The 20,789-nt window shown below is 41.5% G+C and overlaps 1 protein-coding gene across 8 annotated transcripts in view; it reads left to right on the forward strand.

Annotated features, from left to right (window-relative positions):
• The window catches only part of TENM1 (teneurin transmembrane protein 1), a 408,277-nt gene that overhangs the window by 213,091 nt on the left and 174,397 nt on the right, over positions 1 to 20,789 (forward strand). For 5 of the 8 annotated variants that reach the window (XM_053373197.1, XM_053373202.1, XM_053373199.1 and 2 more), the window contains 3 exons: positions 12,509 to 12,661; positions 17,460 to 17,665; positions 19,945 to 20,155. In XM_053373197.1, the coding sequence (XP_053229172.1) occupies positions 12,509 to 12,661; positions 17,460 to 17,665; positions 19,945 to 20,155 (570 nt within the window). The remainder of the gene's footprint in view (positions 1 to 12,508; positions 12,662 to 17,459; positions 17,666 to 19,944; positions 20,156 to 20,789) is intronic. The other 3 variants (XM_053373198.1, XM_053373201.1, XM_053373204.1) reach the window with 1 other exon arrangement.

Consider the following 20,789-nt stretch of genomic DNA (forward strand, 5'->3'; position numbering starts at 1 on the left):
CATTATTTCAGTAATGCATAAATACACCTTCATGCTTTATAGGACAGAACTGCATTGCCTCTTTCTGCAGATGTTTAAAGCAAGAACCTTGTTTGTAGTAATCAACCAAAGTCATTTAATCCAAAATTGTGGCTGGGGCTGAACATAGTCCAGAAGGTCTGGAGGGCACTGGGTTAGCAAGGGCTGCTTTAAGACAAAACAAAGGAGCTTCTGCAAACTTTTCGGCTGGATCAGAAATCAGCTACTGTAGGGTTCACTCGTACAGCAAGCCATGGTAGGTCACAACAGAGTCTGAAAAAACAAGTTTGAATATGCAAGATTAATTAGGTTCCCATTGTTGTTGATGATGAGTATATTATTGTTATTGCAGTGCTGTTCTTCATCATCTTTGCTTTGTTCATAGGCTCCAAAGGAGAGTATCAAAGAGTTGGTCATTATGAATTGATCCGTAATTAATCATTTGCTCACACCTTTCGGAAATCCTCATGCTAGAATAGAGGAGAATAAATAAATGTTAACTCAACTCATAGAAATAGAATAATGCCAGGAGGATTAAAAGGGCAGACGCCTTATGGAAAGCAAAGCAGTATTTGTGGAGTGAAATGTCTTCTGTTGTACTCACACCCATGGGGATCCATTTGCCTAACCTTTACACTTCTGTCTGCAAGCACGTTTCTCCACTGTCCTAGGCAGTATATGTTTGGTCTTCTTTTCCTCTCTTGTCCTCAGAACTGATTGATAGGTGTTGGAAGAAGATGCTGTTTTGTATGCTAGATGCTACCAGGTGCTTAACAAAGCCTCTTTGCCACTCTGAAAGGGCAAGCAAAATGCCCTGTTGCTTCCTAATGGTTATCTAGTCCCTAACACTGACCAGCTCATCCTGAAAGGTCAAACTCTCATTTGTATTTCGGATAGTGTAATCTTGCAAATTATGCCTGATGAAGCAGTGAATTTTCTAATTAAATAGAATCCATGGGGCTCACAGAATTATTACCTTGCAGGGGAGTGGTCCAACCAAAAATCTCCTCCTCCAAAGTTCTCTTTGCACCAGGAGGGAAGCCTCCATTTTTATCGGTGGACGCTGTTCTACCCTCTCAGTACAAATTGCATTGGGGGGGGGGAGGAGATTTTTCTACCCCTGGAGTCCTTGTCATTCCACTGTGGCTGATATTTTACATCAGAGTTGGAGAGCCTGAGGGAACTTTCCTCTGCTTCACACCCTGAGCGTATTTGTGGGCTGCATTGTGTCCTTCAACTCTGGTAATATATCTTGTCTGGATAGATGCATGGCCTGGAGAGAGTCCCAAGCATAGCTGTCAACCTTCCCTTTTTTGGCGGGGAATTCCCTTATTCCAGCGCCGTTTCCCGCTGCTATCCCGGATTGTTAGATATCCCGTAGACTGTCCCCGGGACAGGGGAAGCTGCTGATCCCTTATTTTTGAGGCTGCTGATCCCTTATTTTCAAATCTGAAAGTTGACAGCTATGGTCACAAGGAACAGTTGGCACTGGAGACCCACATTTGACCCATGTGTCAGAGGTTCCCCACCACTGATGTGGTGTTCGAAATCCACCATTCACTTGCACAACATTTTCCGTTTACTAGTTAGAAGAGCTGCTGAGGGAGGGAGGAGGGGAAAGAAGCTACAAGTATGTGTGATTTCTCAGAGTCAAATATTTAAGAGTCAGTCAGGACATAGAATTGAAGAGCTGCAAAGGAACCCTGAAGATAATCTAGTTCAATCCAATCCCGTAACTGAGGCGGGATTTGCTGTGCCTAAACTAAATCTTTATCCAAGCTCTTCATGAAAAGGATCCAGGAAAAGTAATTCTCCATCTTCCCTGGGCAACCTTACTCTATTTGGCTAACTCCTCATTTGGTTAAGATGTTTTATCTGATCTCAAATTACTTTCCTGTAGCTTAAATCCCTTTCATGTGTCTGTCTTGTGGCTGAGAGAAATTTATCTCTCCTGTGGAAATCTTTTAAGCATTTTAATGCTGTGGATCTAACACAATCTTAAAAATTTGCCTTGGCTGGTAACACAAGTAGGCGTATGCCCTGCTACAGCGAAAAAGAAAAGGAAGGAGAAGCCATTCTGTTAAAGCCATCACCTTATCTTAGTCAATTGATCATCTGGCTTTTGTTTGATTGATTGTATCAGGATAAATTTTCATAAGAATAAAACAATCATTCTAAACTAAAAGACAGGCTTTATTTGAGCTGGATTGACACTTAATTCTACTTAGAGTAAACCCACTGAATTAGTCATTGATTTCTACTAAGCAGTTGGCTATTGTGAGAACAGGATGCTGGACTAGGTTTCCCTTTGGCCTGATCCAGTGGGATTCCAATGTCCTTAAGTATGACTAAGTCTGGATCCAACCCATAATATTTAGATGCTGTACACCCATTTCAGAGCAAAGGTTACCTTAGAAGAAGCAGTTTTTCCATCTTGTATGGCAAGGCACCTAAAAACTTCTGTTTTTGTAAATACTTGTAATTTTAAATAATTCATTTTTTTTAAAAAAAACAACATGATCCACTGCTATCCAATCAACCAGTAACGCTTTAACCAATCAGAAGATTTTCAGTCAATAAATCTGACTGGTTTAATCATCCAAAACTGCAATCATAAACACACTTACTGAGATGTTACCCTAATTGATTGCAGTGGGACTCCCCCCCCCATAAACATACACAGGATTGCACTAAGCAGTTGCAATCCAGTGTACCCTTCCTTGGGGAAATGCTTCATTGAACAGGGTGGAACTTATGTCTGAGTATACCTGCATAAGGATTTTACTTTACACACCATATCCTACGTTTGGCAAAATAACCACCAGACCTCAGTGTTTATCCTCCACATAACTGTTAAGTGGAGCTGGAAATGAATTGCAGAGCACAAACATTCTATGGATTCTACTGTAGGACCTTTGAAATGGTGGTGCCTCATTGCTTCATTGTCAGGATAGGGTTAGGGAATGCCAAAGATGGTGTAGGGATAGGCGAATCTGTCAATTTCATTTTCTCCCAGTTACTCCTTCTTTCCAGTCCAAAGTTCAATTTTCCACATTTCCACATCAGCTTGCAATATTTTTCCATTAAGTCCTCATGAAAATTCATCAGGATCTTATTGCTGATTTCTCCTAATACACACATTTGTAAGCAATTTAACCCATTAAACACATATTTGCAAAGCTATCCCCCTTAAAACAATGCAATTGTGTAGGTTATTTTCACTAAAATGTGTGGTTTTTATGCAAGCGTTAGTAAATGCTAGTTACTTGGCTAGAGGTACATCACAGAATTCAGAGAAGTGTGGATTTCAAGCAATGGCTGTTTCAGTTCTCATATTGTTTTGGGAAGTGCAACTTAGATAGGATCACCCTTAAATGTGAACTGAATTGAATTTCTCCCTCATCCCTAGTTGTTTGGCACTTAACTTGGCACCAGGAGTCCCTGGATACTGCTGCAGTGTGGATAGTCACTTCAAGGCTGGATCATGGGTGAACCATGCGCTGAGATCCAGTAGCCATGGGACAAGCCAAAGAGAACCAAAGAGCAAGTCTGGAATGGAAACCAGGAGGCAGGGCCTAAAAATAACCATAAAAATAATACAACCACATCAGAGTTCAGGAAGACCTTGTTGTTCAGACAAGACACAACTGAGGCAGGAAGCACTCTTATACTCCTACCCGTCCATAGAGAATCCAGTGACCAGTAGGTAGAGTCTGTCCAGGGCATGAATGTGCTCCACTGAGAAGCTGCCTAAACTACAAACGAAAGGCAGTTGCCTTTCATTTGTAACACCACGCAAGGGAGCTCCACACACATCTGTCAGCTCCTAACAAATTATCACTTGGTGCTTGATCCATGACTGGTCTTAGGCCTTTGAGCCTTAAGCCCAGCACCACAGCAAATATTCCATCATCACAGCAAATAGCATAGGCTACAAGGCCATCATTGCATTTAATTTGGAGGAAAGCCCTGTGGATATATCCACAGAGTTTACTTCCTGGGAAATGTATGTGGGTGGAGGTGCAATTGACAGTTAAGTGCTGAGGCGGCTGCATTTGCTGATGTACCTGAGTACACCACAAAAGTGATCTTTATGTTGGGATACTGCAGGAATGGCACACTTGGAGAAAAGGTCAGTGCATATGTTTGCAAGGGTCTTCCTCACCTTGATGCTCTCCTAATGTTTTGAACTGCAATTCTCACAATCTGTGACTGTTGGCTACTACGTTGGCTGGGTTTGGAGGGAGTTGCAAAACATCTGAAGGCCATCACATTGGGGAAATCTGGTTTAGAACATACATGATCACATTTATCCAAAAGATGGGGAATCTTTGGCACACCATATTTTGCAGTGCAACTCTCAATATCCCTGACCATTGGCCATGTGTGCTGGGGCTCTCCAGAGTTGTAGTTCAACAATATCTGGAAGGCCAAAGGTTTCCTACATCTGATTTATCCCGAAAGCTGAGAGCAATATATATGTTTAAACAAATACATAGCTTTTCCTTTTTTAGTCTGATAACCATCCTGTGATATGGCTTACATTGGGGGATTGTTATTGGCCCACACTTGCCTAATAAGATAATTATTGGCCCAAGGTCTTCCAATGAATGTTGCTCTTCCTGTCCAACGTCAGCACCCAGTCTACCACACTGAGCTGAATAGGCTGCCAGTTTTTAATTCAATTAGTTGCACAGCAATTAGATGAAAGATCATCTTCCCAGTTCGTCTCAATAAAGGTCAATAACGGCAATATAACCTTGTAATAATGGAATATCACAAGGGACCATAGCAGCTGAGCTATGCAAGGGAAAATGTGCTCTGCAAACTAGAGCAACATCCTACAGCTAGTGCCCACTAATTGTATTTATGAATCTTCTCTTCACACAAAAAAGTCCTCAAGTTAATGTAGAATAAAAATACACAAATATTAATGTGCTTCTGAGGTTCAGAAAGTTTGGTCAAGAAAATGCCTTTTGTGCTTATAGTGGGCTAAATGACAGCTAATATATATCCTGCCATGTACTCTTTTACAGCAGGTTATCTGAGAGACTAAGGAAAAAATCATTCTCCTGAAAATTGCCTACCCCCAATGCATACCATGAATTTGGGGGAAATCGTTTTTTGATTTATCAATGGGGAACATTATGTATAATTATTGGAGGGGCATTAATCAGTGGTGTTTCCTTTGTTACCTCTTCTGTTTCCACTGGTGGTTGCTGTGGAACTCCTGCTAGTGCCTCCCCCCGCCCCATGTCTCCTTGGGAAATTGCTACACCATGGCCTAGCATTATTTGGAGGGGGCATTTGTAGTGGAGGGCGGCAGGGGCAAAGAGGAGCTCCATTACAACTTGTGATTGCAAATAAAATAAAAAGGGAATGAAGGAAAAGAAAATACAAAATTGGCAACATAGGAAGAGTCTGCTAGATCTGGCCAATGACCTATCTAGTCACAGAATCAAAGAATTGCAGAATTGGAAGGGACCCAGAGGGTCATCTAGCCCAACTCCCTACAATATGAGAACCTCAACTAAAACATCCATGATAGATGATCATCCAACCTCTGTTTAAAAACCTTCAATCCACAATCTCTCGCGGGAGTCAGTTCCACTGTCGACCAGCTCCTGCTTTCAGAAAGTTCTTCCTGATATATAGTTGGAATCTGCTTTCTTGTAACTTGAAGTCATTGGTTTAGGTCCTACTGTCAGGAGCAAGCCAGCAGTAAATCACATGGAGTAAGTGAAGTTAATTCTTTAGTAGAGTCCCCTCCTTTCTGGGGTTTTCCCCAAGCAATCTGAGAGTGTGCCTGTGTGGCTGCCTTTGCTCCTCCTCCTTCATGCCTCTCCTTGTCCTGGGAGACCAGGGGGAAGAGGACCTTGTCACAGCAGGAAAGGCAGACATCCATGGTTCTTCGCAAGCCTGTCTCATTCCGTCTCTCATCTTCAATAGTCTAGTGTCCTGTTCTCAGACTTGCTAACCAGATGCTTGTGGGAATCTTGCAAGCTGGACATGGGCAGAACTCCTCCCCTTGTGGGGTTTCCAACAACTGGTATCCAGAAGCATTACTACCTCCAACTATGGAGGCAGAGCACAACTATCATGGCTAGTAGCAACTGGTAGCTCTCTCCACCCATGTCCCAAGGTACCACTGTATAATTCACCCCTTTTTTTTGCACTTTCCTTGCACGGCCAAGAAAAAATTCCAAGAAGAAAAGTAAGGGGGGCATGATAGAGCTATGTAAAATAATGCATGGTGTGGAGAAAGTTGTTAGAGGGGAAAGCAGTGGAACAAGAGGAAGTATTGATAAGCCCTCTGGCTATTAGCCACAATAACTGTGTTCTACCTCGCTTGAATGGGACCCAGGCGCCGCTGTGGGTTAAACCACAGAGCCTAGGACTTGCCGATCAGAAGGTGGCGGTTTGAATCCCCGCAACGGGGTGAGCTCCCGTTGCTCGGTCCCTGCTCCTGCCAACCTAGCAGTTCAAAAGCATGTCAAAGTGCAAGTAGATAAATAGGTACCGCTCTGACGGGAAGGTAAATGGCATTTCCGTGCGCTGCTCTGGTTCACCAGAAGTGACTTAGTCATGCTGGCCATGCCAGCTCCCTTGGCCAGTAAAGCGAGATGAGCGCCGCAACCCCAGAGTCGGTCACGACTGGACCTAATGGTCAGGGGTCCCTTTACCTTTAACTGTTTACCTCGGCTGAAGGTATTTGCCTTTGAATACCAGTTGCTCGGATTTTCAAGGGAAGAGAGTACTGTTGTGCTCAGGTCCTGCTTCTGGCCTTCCCAGTGTCATCTAGTTGGCCACTGTAAGACTAGATAGTGGACTAGATAGTCTTTGGCCTGATGCGACAGGGTTCATCTTATGCACGGCTGGCTCCCAGGTTTGAGGAGATCTGGGCAAAGTATCCTCTCATGCAATAACAAACAGACCTAGTTTGCAAGAATCCAGCCTTTCCGTGATATTTCCCAATTATAATTCCTAGTTTAAGGGAAATGTAATATGGTTTGCCAGGAGAAGTCATTTGGACAACTTGGCCCAGGCTGTTCATCTGGAAACTCTTCTTACCGGTTCCATCTCCTCCACTCACCTGGAAGATAAGTCACGTTGGCTTGATAAATACATACTGCACTGATTTATGTTTTATTTTTAATTCATGGATCCACTGTAGGGAGTCACTTGTGTTTCAGCCAAGCTTCATATTTTGTTCGCTGCCAAACTTTGCAGAACACAAGTTGACAAGCTGTGCTTACACAGAAGGTAGATAAGAATAAATTCAATTTAATCATTGGCTTTGTAGCAGATGGTGGGTTAATCCAGTTTACAAAATGTAATCTGCAAAAATAAAAAAATAAAAATGCACTACTACTATTACGGAGAGAACCATAACCCATGTGCAGTTTTGCAGGTCTCTTTCCCAAATATATGACACCATTTGAAAGATAAATAATATGTTATCTACACATGCCAAGGTTTTCTTTTCATTAAACAATAAAAAAGCAGCATAATGCAGTTACATACTTCAGTTGTTGAGCTCTTGTACCTTGTAGAGAAAGGGCCATAGCTCAGTGGTAGAGCATCTGCTTTGCATGCAGAAGGCTCCAGGTTCAATCCTGGTGGGGCTGGGAGAGAATCCTGCCAGAAATCCTGGAGAAGCCCTGCCAAGCGATGCTGAGCTAGATGAATCAGTGGTCTGACTCGGTTTAAGGCAGCTTCTTATGTTTCTATGTGTCTGGCTACCTTAATCGCCACATTAAGAGTAACAGCACAGCAACCCACTCAGACCTTAAGATGACAGGTAAAATTTAGGGGTTACTAATAAAAGCATTACCTATGCAACACTTCAATTATATGAGTAGTGGAGGCATTATGGAAGATGGAGATGCCCCAAGCAAATTCTACAGCTTCATCCACAGGGTTGCATTGGCCTCTGTCATCTCCCATGAAGCTGAGAGCTCCTCTGAAAAAGGAAGAATGACTTTGCCTACTTCCTTTTCCCATTCTCATTTATGTAAAGGCCTGGTCCTTATAATGTGAAAAAACTATGTGTAGGCAATATACTCATACTTCAGGGAAGGGAAGGGTGAGTTTATTGAAGAAAATAGATATGGATGGAAACAGAGCTTTTCCAGCTAACCTGTTTCTTGAGCATTCATCCTGCTTTGCTCGCACAAAGCTTACACAGAGGTCAGATAATGTCTACTTTTTAGTGAGCATTCATCCTTATTTATTTCCAGGGTGTTTATATGTTTTGCTATTAACAATCCATTCATCTTGCAGTTTTTAGTGCATTTCCCTATCACATTCCTAGCCACAAAAGTATGTTTGTTTCTTTTTTTAAAAAGGTATATTTGTTGTACTAGAGGGGCAGAGCAATTGAATCTACTTTAATTGTGCAAACCTAGATGTCTGGCATGTGTTTGAATCTCCCACAAACTAGTGACGCCTACAGATAGATTTATAATTACAAGCAGCGACCATTTTAGGCGTGTAAAAATGACACACAATCGCTGACACACAGGTGCTTCTTGACCTGGAAGAGGGAATAACGGGGGCAGAACAGAGAATGGGACTCATCACATCTCACTTATGTGTGCTCTGCTAATGCACAAATAAAATGATTATCACCAGTATGGATTGGTTCGGGTGCAAAACCAAACATTGCAATTCACCATCCAAATTCCATCCATTCCTTGGGGGGTGGGTTTGGAAAAATAATCCATAAAAATGAAGCAGTGTCTGATAATGTATTCATTCATTCATTTAAAATATTTACTATCCTACCCTTTGGTTTAAACTGCTTCCACGTTGCCCATTCCACTTCAATACATTTCGTTGATGGAGGCAGGGACTTAACTTCAAAGGAATTGGTAAGAAGAATGAGAGGTTATTAGTTAGAAGGAAAGGGCCCTGTCGTGGGGGCATAGCATTACACAAATTGGCTATCCAGGTGTGAGCCTGGCAAAATAAAACAGCTGCAACATTTAAAAGAGTACCCACATCAGCCACTAACATCCTCACAGAGAGAAGCTGTTTGTACCACTCATCTATTCTGAACCAAAAGGAGGGATGGAACTCAGTTCTGCCATCCATGAAATATGATCAGGTTTGAGGGGGCATGTTCAATGTAGGAGAGACTAAGGCAGTTCAAACAGGAACTGAGCAGGAATATTGTGGGTTATTGAGAGGATATTTGCTGAGACCTTTGTAGGTGCAACACGAAGTACCATGTCCTTGGTGTAAGCAGTGTTTTATCTAGATGGGCCAGTGATCTGATACTTTGTAGTGGGGGTGGTGGGTGGTGGTCTTCCAGATGTTACTGAACTATGTCTCCCATCATCCTCAGCTGACATGGCCAATAGCTAGGGCTGATGGGAGCTGTATTCCAGCAACATCTGGAGGGCCAAAGGTTTCGCCCTCCTGCTTTATAAGGCATCTTCCTATCTTCCAGTAGCTAAGCCTGTGCCAGATGCTAGCATTGTATCAGTGCCTTCCTCTGCAGTCTCAGATAATGACTTTTAATAAAGCAATGAAGTTTGGGTAGCATCTTTGCCATAAATTTACCTATGGACTGACTTTAGTTTCTGAGACAATTTCGTTTATTTTCCACTTGGCACTGAGAATGTTGCTAGTATTAGCTTAGGAAGCCATATGCACTGTGAGGTCATCCACTGCTCTCAAGAATGGGGTGCCTTTAAAACAACATTCTTCCTCATTAGGGTGTGCTGAATTTTTCAGCTTCCGAAATCCAAAAAATGAGGGGAATTTAAAAGATACTTTGGTTAAATTAGTATAATTTAGTTCTGCTTGGTAAGTAAAATGTACATTTTACTTAAATTTTGCAAAGAAATAATTAAAATGATTGCCAAGTATTTGTAGTTGTTGTTATTACTATTATTATTAAGCATTACCTGATATTTTCAGAAGGTGCAATTAAAATTATTTGGTTTTCTGAGAACAGTTTATGTGCTTCTTCATCAGACGTAGACTTGCCATGTTAAATGTTGCCCAATACACAAAAATAATGTTGTTGCCGTTTAGTCGTGTCCGACTCTTCGTGAAAAATAATAGCAGATTTTAATTTCTCATGTCGAAAAACCTCAGGCAAGTAAGTTGTGTCATTTTAGTTTCACCCCCTAAAATGACACAACCTACTGCCTGAGGTGGTTGCCTCACTCTGGCTAATAGGAGGGCCACCTCTGAAGAAGAGGGAGTTCTTGGTCGTGCTTAGGTTCAAATTGGGTAAGCCACACCCCCGGTTGACCGGATTTCTTGGCCGTGGGGCGTGACATGGCCAGGACTCCCAGTGACGCAGGTGGCATCACCACGCCACGCCCCCCGCTGCACACGGGGAGAGCACATGGCCTGCCTGCAACCCCGCCCCCTGGGAAGGGGAGTGGCCTACTATTTTAGCTGTGGAACATGCAACAGAAAGTTGCCGTGGAAGTTCCTGTTCGGTGTTCTAAACACCTGCAGCCCTATTCCAGGATTCTCCATTCCATTCCCTCTCAGCTTATTGCAGTAAACAAACCTATCAGTCTGTCTGTACTATAAAATGAAATAGTTTGCAGAACAAGTCGTCTCCTGGGTTAGCTTGCCATGGCAACATTCATTCTTTTGTTGTTTTTCATTTGCTGGCTTCAACCAGCTAGTCATATTTCTTCTTCAAGGACAAATCAGAGAAGCATAGACTGTGATTCTGTGTCAGTAATGGAACTAAATAAATTCATCATAATGAACAACTTTGCATCTGGCTGGACTTGAGGATCATTCTGGATGATCTACTTTTTTCTTTAAAAACGTTTAGGGGTACCCTCATTTTCCTACTCATAATAAAATGCTGCCCCTCAATGAGGCCAAACTTAGATTCACAAAATGTTTAAGGGTATGCGTACCCCTGCGTACCCCCCCCCCAGGAAAAAACCACACTGCCAGAATTGCAATTCTTGAAGCCAGGAGATTTCAGTGACTGCTTTCTCTCAGAGCCTCTTGGACTCAAGAACTGTTAATTTTGGTGAGATTTCTTGTGGGAATTACACAAACACACTCCTCTCCATCTCACATTTTCCAGACATATTGACATGGAGAAGTAGCAGCAGCATTCAGCTTGGAACTAGGCAGCCTTTGGATAAATGGGTTTGTTGTGTGCCAGTATACCCAGAATCATCTGAAATTAATAGCCTTAGGAAAACAGCTTTCAGGGTTCTGTATTCTGCAAAAAGAAGCCAAAATAATACCTTTACCCAAGGTGTAGCTGAAGAAGTGTGCATGGACACGAAAGCTCATACCAATAAGAAGCTTAGTTGGTCTCTAAGGTGCTAATGGAAGGAATTTTTGTTTGTTTGTTTGTTTTGACCTTTACCCAAGGATAAGGGATAAATTCCATCAGTTTGCATTTAAAGGTAAACCTACCTAATTCACATTCTGAAAGTATAAGAGACCTGAAACACAGCCATCCTTTGAAATTCAAACATTTCTGAGTTATGCAATTTTCCAACCAAGTAGTGTGTACCAAAATGCACATATTTGTGAAAATAACATACAAATAACTTACATTGTTTTAGGGATAAACTGATTTGCAAAAATGTGTATTGGGCAGAATTTAATACAAACACGTGCATATTAGGAGAAATTTGCACTGAAATAGCGATGAATTCTCATGAGGACTTATTTATTGTTTTAATAAATGCCAAACTGACATGGAAATGGAGAACCGTAGGCTGGAAAACTTAATGGTCAGGGGTCCCTTTACCTTACCGATTAGCCTATCTGCATGCATTTTTTTAAAGGGGGTTACATTTCCCACTCTAATTCTGAACATTTTAATCAGTTTAACGCAGGATGAAAACGCAGATTCTGCTACTACTGTTTAAACCAGGGCCGGGATTGGAAGCTCAGAAGCTTTAGAAAAGAGAACGCTGCTTAATCCTTTTCTTGGCTCTTACCAGCCCCGATTCCAAACCTATGTTTTAGATGTTGGCAGGAGAGTTACTTGTATAAGGGAGTGGTAGTGAGGAGAGAAGCAGTGGGTGATGGGAGGGTTAAGCAGCCTTCTTCCACTCCCTCCCCAAACCATTTTACTGCATACTGTGCCCTTCTAGCTTCAATTTGCATAGGCGAAACAGCCTCCAGGTTTGAAAAGGTTGCAGTAGAGTGTGTAATTTCACCCACACATTCAGCGTTACAACTTTCCATGCAATATATATAACTTACAAAGCCTTTGTCCCTTGAATTGCAAGCATTTTTGTTAATTGCCGAGGAAATTCATCATCTAGTATTGGCTGATCTCCAAAAGAAAAGTGCGGAAACTAATTAAACATTTAGTTTAAGGTGAAATTAGCATACTTAGAATTCCAATTTATTCCAAACACAATAATTGACTTCTGCAGAAGCTTCCCCACTACCTTTTTTCTTCATGTAATAAAGGTGGGCATAAATTAATTGTGCATTTTTTTTCTTCTTCTCCTCTCACCCTCTCCTTTAACAGCAGTACATTTATTTGGCCTAACTTGGCAGCTACAGCCTGTTGGAGGGCACCTTTATGAAAATGGAGTCAGTAAAGGAAGCAAAGGCACAGAGTTCCTGGACACAACCTACTCACCCATCGGAGGGAAAGGTTCTGATAAAACAGAAAGAAAAGGTACATCCCTTTCTCTTTCAAATGCTTAAATCAGAGGTCACAAACATGATGACATTGAAGTCTTCCCCTCGTCCCCACGAAGCCTCTGCATCTTCTCCCTTCACTGCCCCCGTTGGTCATGAGGCGGTGAGGATGGTTACTTCTTTCTCCCTTGAATGCATAGAGCTGAAGGAGGAAATTGGAAAAGTGATGCTTTCCAATTTTCCATTTCAGCTCTATGAGGTTTTAAAAGCTCAGATTAATTCTACTGTATCCCACTTTTACCCAGATTCCTTGGAAAAGCTACTTGCATGTCTGCTCGCTTTGTTGCTTTCTGTCTTTTGGGCAGGGTTGCCGAGGGCCTGATTGGGGAAAAGGAGAGAGAAAGAACCAGGGGAAGTGGCACTCACAACATGAAAAATTCAAATATACCCATTGGCCTAAAGAGTTTGTTGACTCCTTGTTTAAGCTGTTGACATTGCTTTTCCAGTTCTACATGATACTATTACCGAACTGAGGCAGTCACCTATACAGCTGTTCTAGACTGTGCTTAGCAATAAAAGTTGCTCTGCTAGGCATCTGTTTTGACACTGACTCTTCTAGGAAATAACTTGACAGCTTGTCTTCCTTCATAGCACAGAAAGGGTATCAGAGGGGAATGAGCATAGATTATTTTTTGCTGTTTTGCTTAATTAACCCAAACTCTGTTACTGGAGAGGTATCATAGTTGTGGAACTCTAACTCTATTTCTGGAAAGCACAGTGGTTGCCAAATTCTCTTCCCAGGGACTCAGAGAATTTGATCGGTCTTTCAAAGGAGCTTGGTGGTACTTGTATCTTGCACCAAGTCTTGAGCATCATTTATCATTATGTGCTAGTTTACACATTTAGCTGAATAGAGCAGAGAAGCTTTTTTCTGGAAGCTATCAAATCAGACTGGTGATGGTGGAAAGGGAATTGACATGTTTGAATGGTCCCCCATCATGGGAGGAATAAGTACTCATTAATGAGAAATTATGATGGCAATCAAATTTTGCACATTGACAGAGGCTGGTTCCTTTAAGGTGGCATTTCTGAACACTCTGGCATGTGGTTATGTTAGTATTTTAATAGGTTGCACTATGATTAAAAAATCGAGACATCCTATTGATGGCTGGTGCTTAGCAGGGAAGCATAATGAGATTGATTGTTTCAGGAATCAGTGATGATCTGCACACAGGCACTTCACTGGGAGGATAATTGGTGCTTTGCTGCTCAGATTTTCAATTTCTTGAAGCCATGAGCAATCAGTGATTAGGAGTCTGTCTTTGCTGTCAGTATGCTCAAAAATGATGTAAAAAGCAGGATAACGCATTTATAGTAGGAATACATTTTAAAACTTTATTTTATATAAGGTGCATTGAAGTGAACAGGAAAATGTCAAGAGAATAATAAGCATTGCTGTTTTGGAAAGCTCATCACTTGACAAAAGAGAAGCTTCTTGAAATACCAGACACAGAACCCAATTTTATGCAAGCATGGAAGACCACCTGCTCTGCATACAGAAGGTCCCAGGTTTAATCCTTAGTATGTTGTGGCACCTTCCAGATGTCGTTGGACTACAGCTCACATCAGGCCTAACCAGCACAGCCAACGGCTAGCAATGATGGGAACTGTAGTCAAGCAATATGTGGAGGGTACCACATTGGCTAGTGTAGACCATGCTGAGCTAGATAGTGAAATAATCTGACATAAGGCATAAGGCAACTTTCTAGGTACCTAAGTTTACTTTGAAGTAAATCCGACTGAGTTCATTGAGGCTTACTCCCAAGTCAGTGTAGTTATGGTTTTATACTATGGTTGCGATCCTATGAGCATCTATTTGACAATATGTCTAATTTAACTCAGTGGGACTTCCTTCTAAATAAACTTGCATAAGATTGGGATCCATGTCTGTAAACATCCTGAATTCTATCCATTGTGATAAAAAAAGAGCTTCCCACTCTTTTGCCTTTGGGAAGTTAAAGCTAAATTATTCAAGGTGTTGTGTTGCCTTCCAAAATCCATCCATTTACAGCAGGACTGGGAAACCTGTAGACCTCACATGGTTGCTGGACTCCACCCCTACTACACCTGACCATTGTCCAAGCTAGGTGGGGTTGATAGAAGTTGGAGTCTGGAGACATATGTAATGCCACGGGTTCCTCAGCTCTCCTAGATAGGCATCCTCTGGATGCTGTAAAATATAAAAATCTCTGGTTATCAAATGAGAGAATGAATGTGAGCTGTGAATAACAGCTTGAGGTTGAAATTTGAGTAGCTCTGAGATAGCAGGTAAAGGTAAAGGACCCCTGGACAGTTAATTCCAGTCAAACTTGACTACGGGGTGTGGCACTCATCTCCGCTTTCAGGCTCAGAGAGCCGGCATTTGTCCACAGACAGCTTTCCGGGTCATGTGGCCAGCATGACTAAACCGCTTCTGGTGCAACAAAACACAATGACAAAAGCCAGAGCACACAGAAACCCTGTTTACCTTCCCACCACAGCAGTACCTGTTTATCTTCTTGCACTAGTATGCTTTCGAACTGCTAGCTTGGCAAGAGCTAGGACAGAGCAACAGGAGCTCACCCCGTCATGGGGATTCGAACCACCGACTTTCTGATCAGCAAGCCCAAGAAGCTCTGTGGTTTAGACCACAGCAGCACCAACTCCTTTTCTGAGATAGCAGTAATGGGTGGTCAGTTCTTTACTTAGTTTTTCCTCATTCTGGGCCTCAGCAATGTAAATCAATAAAGAAGAACAGAGCAGGGGGACGGCTTGCTTTGAAATGAGTTGGAACTTTCTGAGCTTTGGTGGGGGGAGCTTGACCTGAGGAAGGAGAAGTAGGTAGCATGTGGTAAAGAGCACCCATCAGCCCAACCAGTAGCAACTGATGTGCAGAGTGTCTTTATGCTGAGGTTCATGGGGGCTTCTTTGAACTCAAGCAGGGCTAGCCCTATGAAAGGGCAGTGTGTGTAAAATGGTAAAGAGGATAAAGCGACTTTTGATTACATACTGTAAACCAGCTCATAGATTTATGCATTTTACTTTACAAATATAGAGTAGAAAGGCTTGCCGCAAGTGGGTGAATGATGGACAGTTCTGCTAAGAAGGAACCATTTCCATAACAGCATCATGTCATGCCTGAATAATATCACCTGATACTACAATATATTGTTTCATCTCCCATCAGAACAGCAGATCTTTACACTTTCATTTTAGAAAGTAAGGTAGTTACAATCTCATTTAAAGGCCGTCAACACTGACCAACATTTCCATTACTGTTAAACACATTGTTTTGTCCTTGACCTTAGAGTTATTGTACTAAAACAATGCAATTGACTCTTTATACTCAATGGCAATAGCATAAGAAAATATGTTTTTGCATTTTGCTTAACCTTATGGATAATGGCTTGTAAAAAGTTTGCTTCAAGTCAGTATCTCCCTTTGAGTAATGTCTTTTAGATTATGATTCTGTAAGTAGGGACTGTCCTGTTTAAACTGATTTTATCCCAGCCATTCTGCAAGCCTTCTTGGCTGAGCACTGGGTTACAAATGCTCTAAAATAAACAAACCAAGGAAATAAATAAATCTGAAAGGTCTTTAAAGCTGAAGAATGATGAATGCTACTGCTTTTCTTATGGTTTAATTGCAGTCCAAAGTCTATTAGGTTGCAAGTCTGTAGGCAGCCCATAGACATTACTTAATTATAGTGTTATGAGTTTGTGGGTGCCAGAACACTATAATCCTTGGATTCAGCATGTGTTAGAATTTAATTAAGGCTTGGTGTGCTAAAATGAGTGCTAGTCTTAAAATATAAGCCAGGCTAGTTTTCTGATGAGGTATTAACCTGGGGGTGATAAGCTATTAAGAAAACAAAGGCAATGGGCTATTAAGAAAGCAATGATCAAAGGAGGATCAGTACTAGATGGCAAATGGGTAGGGCCCCTCCCTCAACAGATAGAGCAATGTGAGTTAGAAGCTTAGAGTAGACTTAGGAGTTATGTGACAGAGAACCAAAGCAGCAGGCAGAGCACAATGTTTGATGTCTGTTTGAATCCAAGGCTGCACCTATGGGAGAAGCAAGGGGTGTTAATTCTGCAAAGCCCTGCTTCGTAGGCTCAGGTTGCATATATGTGTCAATAAACCATATATCCTAAAGACACAACAGTCTCCGCTTGCCACATTTCCAAAAGGAAACAAGGATTCTTGGTGAGAGCCTGGAACCCCTGGAATTTCACTGCGCTCAGAGATTGGAGTGGCGTAGAATTTCTGTACCACTCAAGATATAAAAATAACAGAGCAGTGTATATTTAAAGGCTTGGACATTTTAATGATAAATGATGATGATGGAATAATTTAACCACGACTTGTTTGGAGCTGTTCACAAATTGACGCTAATTTAAGCCAGATATTTATCCATCTCTTTCAGGCACTTGACAGGCTCAGCTGCTTAGGAATATGAGTTATTTTAGATTTGATGAAAAAATGAGGTTGAGAGCAACAGAACATACTCTTGACTTCTCTGTTAGATCCACACTGTCCACTTTGTTAGGTTCGCTTGGCCGTCCGCAGACAAATGTTGAAAGCATGATAGGAAAAGCAGTTGGAGAGGACTTGGGATTCTGGTCCTCTTCTCCCCAGCATACACTGAATGCCTCTGAGAAATTCTTAAAGGGATGGGCATAGTTGAGCACGTTCCTCAAACTTTTTTGGACAGAGTTGAGCATGTTCCTCAAACTGTTCTTCTCATTCTTTTTAAATGACAGCAAACTCTTTCTTCTTCTTCTTTGTTTCTGGAGAAATAGTGTTTCAGAAAGGACAGGCAATAGACACGGGGGAAATTGAAATTGGAGTTCAAGTGTTTCAAGCCATTCTTCCAGGCCTCTTCTGGCGTTTCCAGATTATGATCCATCACCCAATGTACCTGAAATTTAATGTTTCTCTGGCAAAGGACTCACTTTTCGGGATATATGGGAGACGCAATATTCCCCCTACTCACACACAGGTATTTATTTACTTACTTACTTACTTACTTACTTACTTACTTACTTACTTACTTTAAAAGTTAGTTATTTCAGAAATATATGGTGTTCACTATTAAGTTGACTGCTGTTAACTTTCCTTCTTAACCTCCCTTGACAAATACATTCCTTTATCAATTTAGGCAAAGAGAAGAAAGTTCTCAGTTTTTTGTTATTTTTGTACAAAGCACAAAAGGTCACCAAGCATATAGATGATGTCCCACAATGTTTGTTTGTTTGTTTTTTATGTCAGCAACCTGATTTGCCAACCCTTGCAAGAAACAAGGTACAGAGGTGACAAAGGAACTACTCTGTTTGTTGGCAGGCAGGAGTGATAGAAATGAAAACATTCAACAGAAGCAAAATCAGTGGCAGTAAAACCAATGGTAGCAGCAACAGTGGGGTAAATTTGGGGGGAGCGAGCTGTAAAGACCTATGAGGGCTGCGTGTAGTGCACCAGCTGCACAGCACTGAAATGCAGACATCCTGCACTTCAGGGTGTTGGACTAGATTACTCTCATGGTCCCTTCCAACTCTACAGTTCTATGATTCTACATTTAGGAACATGGAATATTCTCCCCAGAGGTGTACTGCCATAAGTACATGCTCTAACCACTGCACAGCCACATTTTGATAGCTAGAGGAAGTCCTTCCAGAAAGAACAAGATTTGGCTTTGCCTCTTCTTGCAACATTTACTCAGTTTTCCAGTTGCTCGTAGAAAAAATTACCTCCTCATGCATGAATTGTCCAGTCTACTGAGCGTGTTCTTTCATCCTTAATGGGGTCATGGACCCCACTTTGCAAACTCTGTTCCATGCATAATGGCATTATTTGTACATAATAATAGGACTGTGGGACTGAAGGGAAACTGGGCACTGCATACTGCCATTCTGGTCCCACACAGAGTCCTTGTTCCCAGGTTGCAGAAGAACAGGAACTTGCAGAAGAATTCTTTCCAAAGGCTTTAATGTTGAAATTGGTGTGATACATATGCAGATTGCTGTAACAAACAAAAACAACAACCCCCAGTTTAAGAGGCCATAGATAGGCTAATTAAACAAAGGCCTGGGAAAAGAGGAAAGTTTTTGCCTGGCACCTAAATATATGTAATGAGGGTGCCAGGCAAGCCTCCCTGGGGAGAGCACTCACAAACTGGGAGCCACCACAAAAAAAGCCTGTTCTTGTGTTCCCACCCTCCAAACTTCTTGTGGAGGAGGCACACAAAGAACAACCTCAGCTGGTGAGTGCAGGGTTCAAGATGGTTTACATCAGGAGAGGCGGTCTAATGAGAAAGGGGAAAATACTCTCCCTACATACTTTTCGACAGCATGCATAATTTTATAAACCTCTAATATGTCCTTCCACTTATTTGCCTTTTTCTTGGAATCTTTGCTTGGCCATGGTGTGTTATGTATTGGGGGGGGGGAGTGAAGGGGGAGTTGTCAGCATGGCACTGTCTACTCTTCAAGATCTCAGGTAAGAATCTTACCATGGTGGTTGTTTGAGATTGGTGATGCTTGGAATTGAACCTGGAACCTTCTGCATATAAAGCATGGGCTCTGTTGCTGAGCTGTAGCTGCCCCCTAAAGATGGGAATGTGTTGCTTTACTCAGATCTCTGTGTTTGATGGCAAGCTCACCCGAAAGAGTGTTGCTTATTTGCTAAGTGCAATTACCTACAGTTTGAGCACAAACCTGACAGCCAGTTAAAGCACTTGTTCAGGTTCTTGTAATTACATCCATGCTTTGATTCCAGTTAGATCATTGGTGTCGCATTTACAGAGAACACTAAAATAGCTTTTTAATTACCTAGTGAACACTCCTCCAATCTGTTGCCCACAAAATACTTTGGATTGCAACTCTCATCAGCCATTTCCAGCATGCCCAATGGTCAGGAATGATGGGAGCTGTAGTCCAACCATTCCTGGAAGCTGCGCTTTTTCCAGGCGGCACTCAAGGGTACGCAGTACCCACACCTCTTTTGTTGGTTGTTAAAAAGTGTGACACTTACTGTAACTACTTCATGGTGAGTACCAGTACCTATTTTTCTAGAAAAAAAGCACTGTCTGGAAGGCACCTAGTTGTGGGGAAACTGATCAGGGGCGGTGGGGACATAATGGTTTTGGAACCAAATTCAGAACAAAAAAATATGTTGGTTTTAGAAAAACTATGTTGGTTTTAGAAAGCAGTTAAAACACACACACAACCACGCATATAAAGACAGGCTTCTATCTAATCATGTTTTTTATTGTTGCTGTTTCAGTTTGATTTTGTGAAACTGATGGATGGGAAACAGTTAATTAAGCCAGAATCAAGACATTCTGAGGAATCTCAGCATGCTCCTAGGAATCTGATCTTAATGTCCTTGCAAGAAACTGGCTTCATAGAATATATGGACCAGGGAACTTGGCACTTGGCATTTTACAATGATGGCAAGAAAATGGAGCAAGTGCAAGTGTTGACAACAGCAATTGGTAAGACCACTTGGTTTTGTCTTCCTCCTCTTTCTAATGAAGGCTTTCATAGATTATTGAGCCATTTCTTGTATCTGACATATATGATGATAATTATTAAATAGGTTCCTGGATTCTAGGAAGCATGGGCTATTTTCGGGTGGGTCAGTTCTGAAGCATAAACAATACAAGCTGAACTAAATTGGTGGTGAGGGGATTCTCATTAAAAGCCACATTCTGATTTTTCTTGTTGAAATGAATGGTGAAAATTATTAATTATTATTATATATTAAACTTACTGATTGCTTTTTTATTTACAAACTATAACACATAGATTAAAACCAGCATAAAACTAAAACAGAGTAACATCTAAAACTCATTCTAGTTTCAATTTTTTTAAAGGAAAATAAAATCCTTAAAAACGATATTCCTTCTGTTAAATGTTATAAATCAGGGGTATTCTTCAAGAATATTCTCCATCAAGAACCAATTGGTTGCTTTACGGAATTCATTTATGTGATTGCCACTTTTGAAGAAAGCTGTTTGCATTGTAGGGCAAATCTGTAAATCCCCTAAAAAATTAAACTCATGTTTACAATATTGCACCAGAGTGGTGTGTTTGGTGATCTTAAACACATTTGCTTTTCCAGGTCAA

This window comes from Podarcis raffonei, chromosome Z (genome assembly GCF_027172205.1).
Source record: "Podarcis raffonei isolate rPodRaf1 chromosome Z, rPodRaf1.pri, whole genome shotgun sequence".
NCBI classification, from domain to species: domain Eukaryota; kingdom Metazoa; phylum Chordata; class Lepidosauria; order Squamata; family Lacertidae; genus Podarcis; species Podarcis raffonei.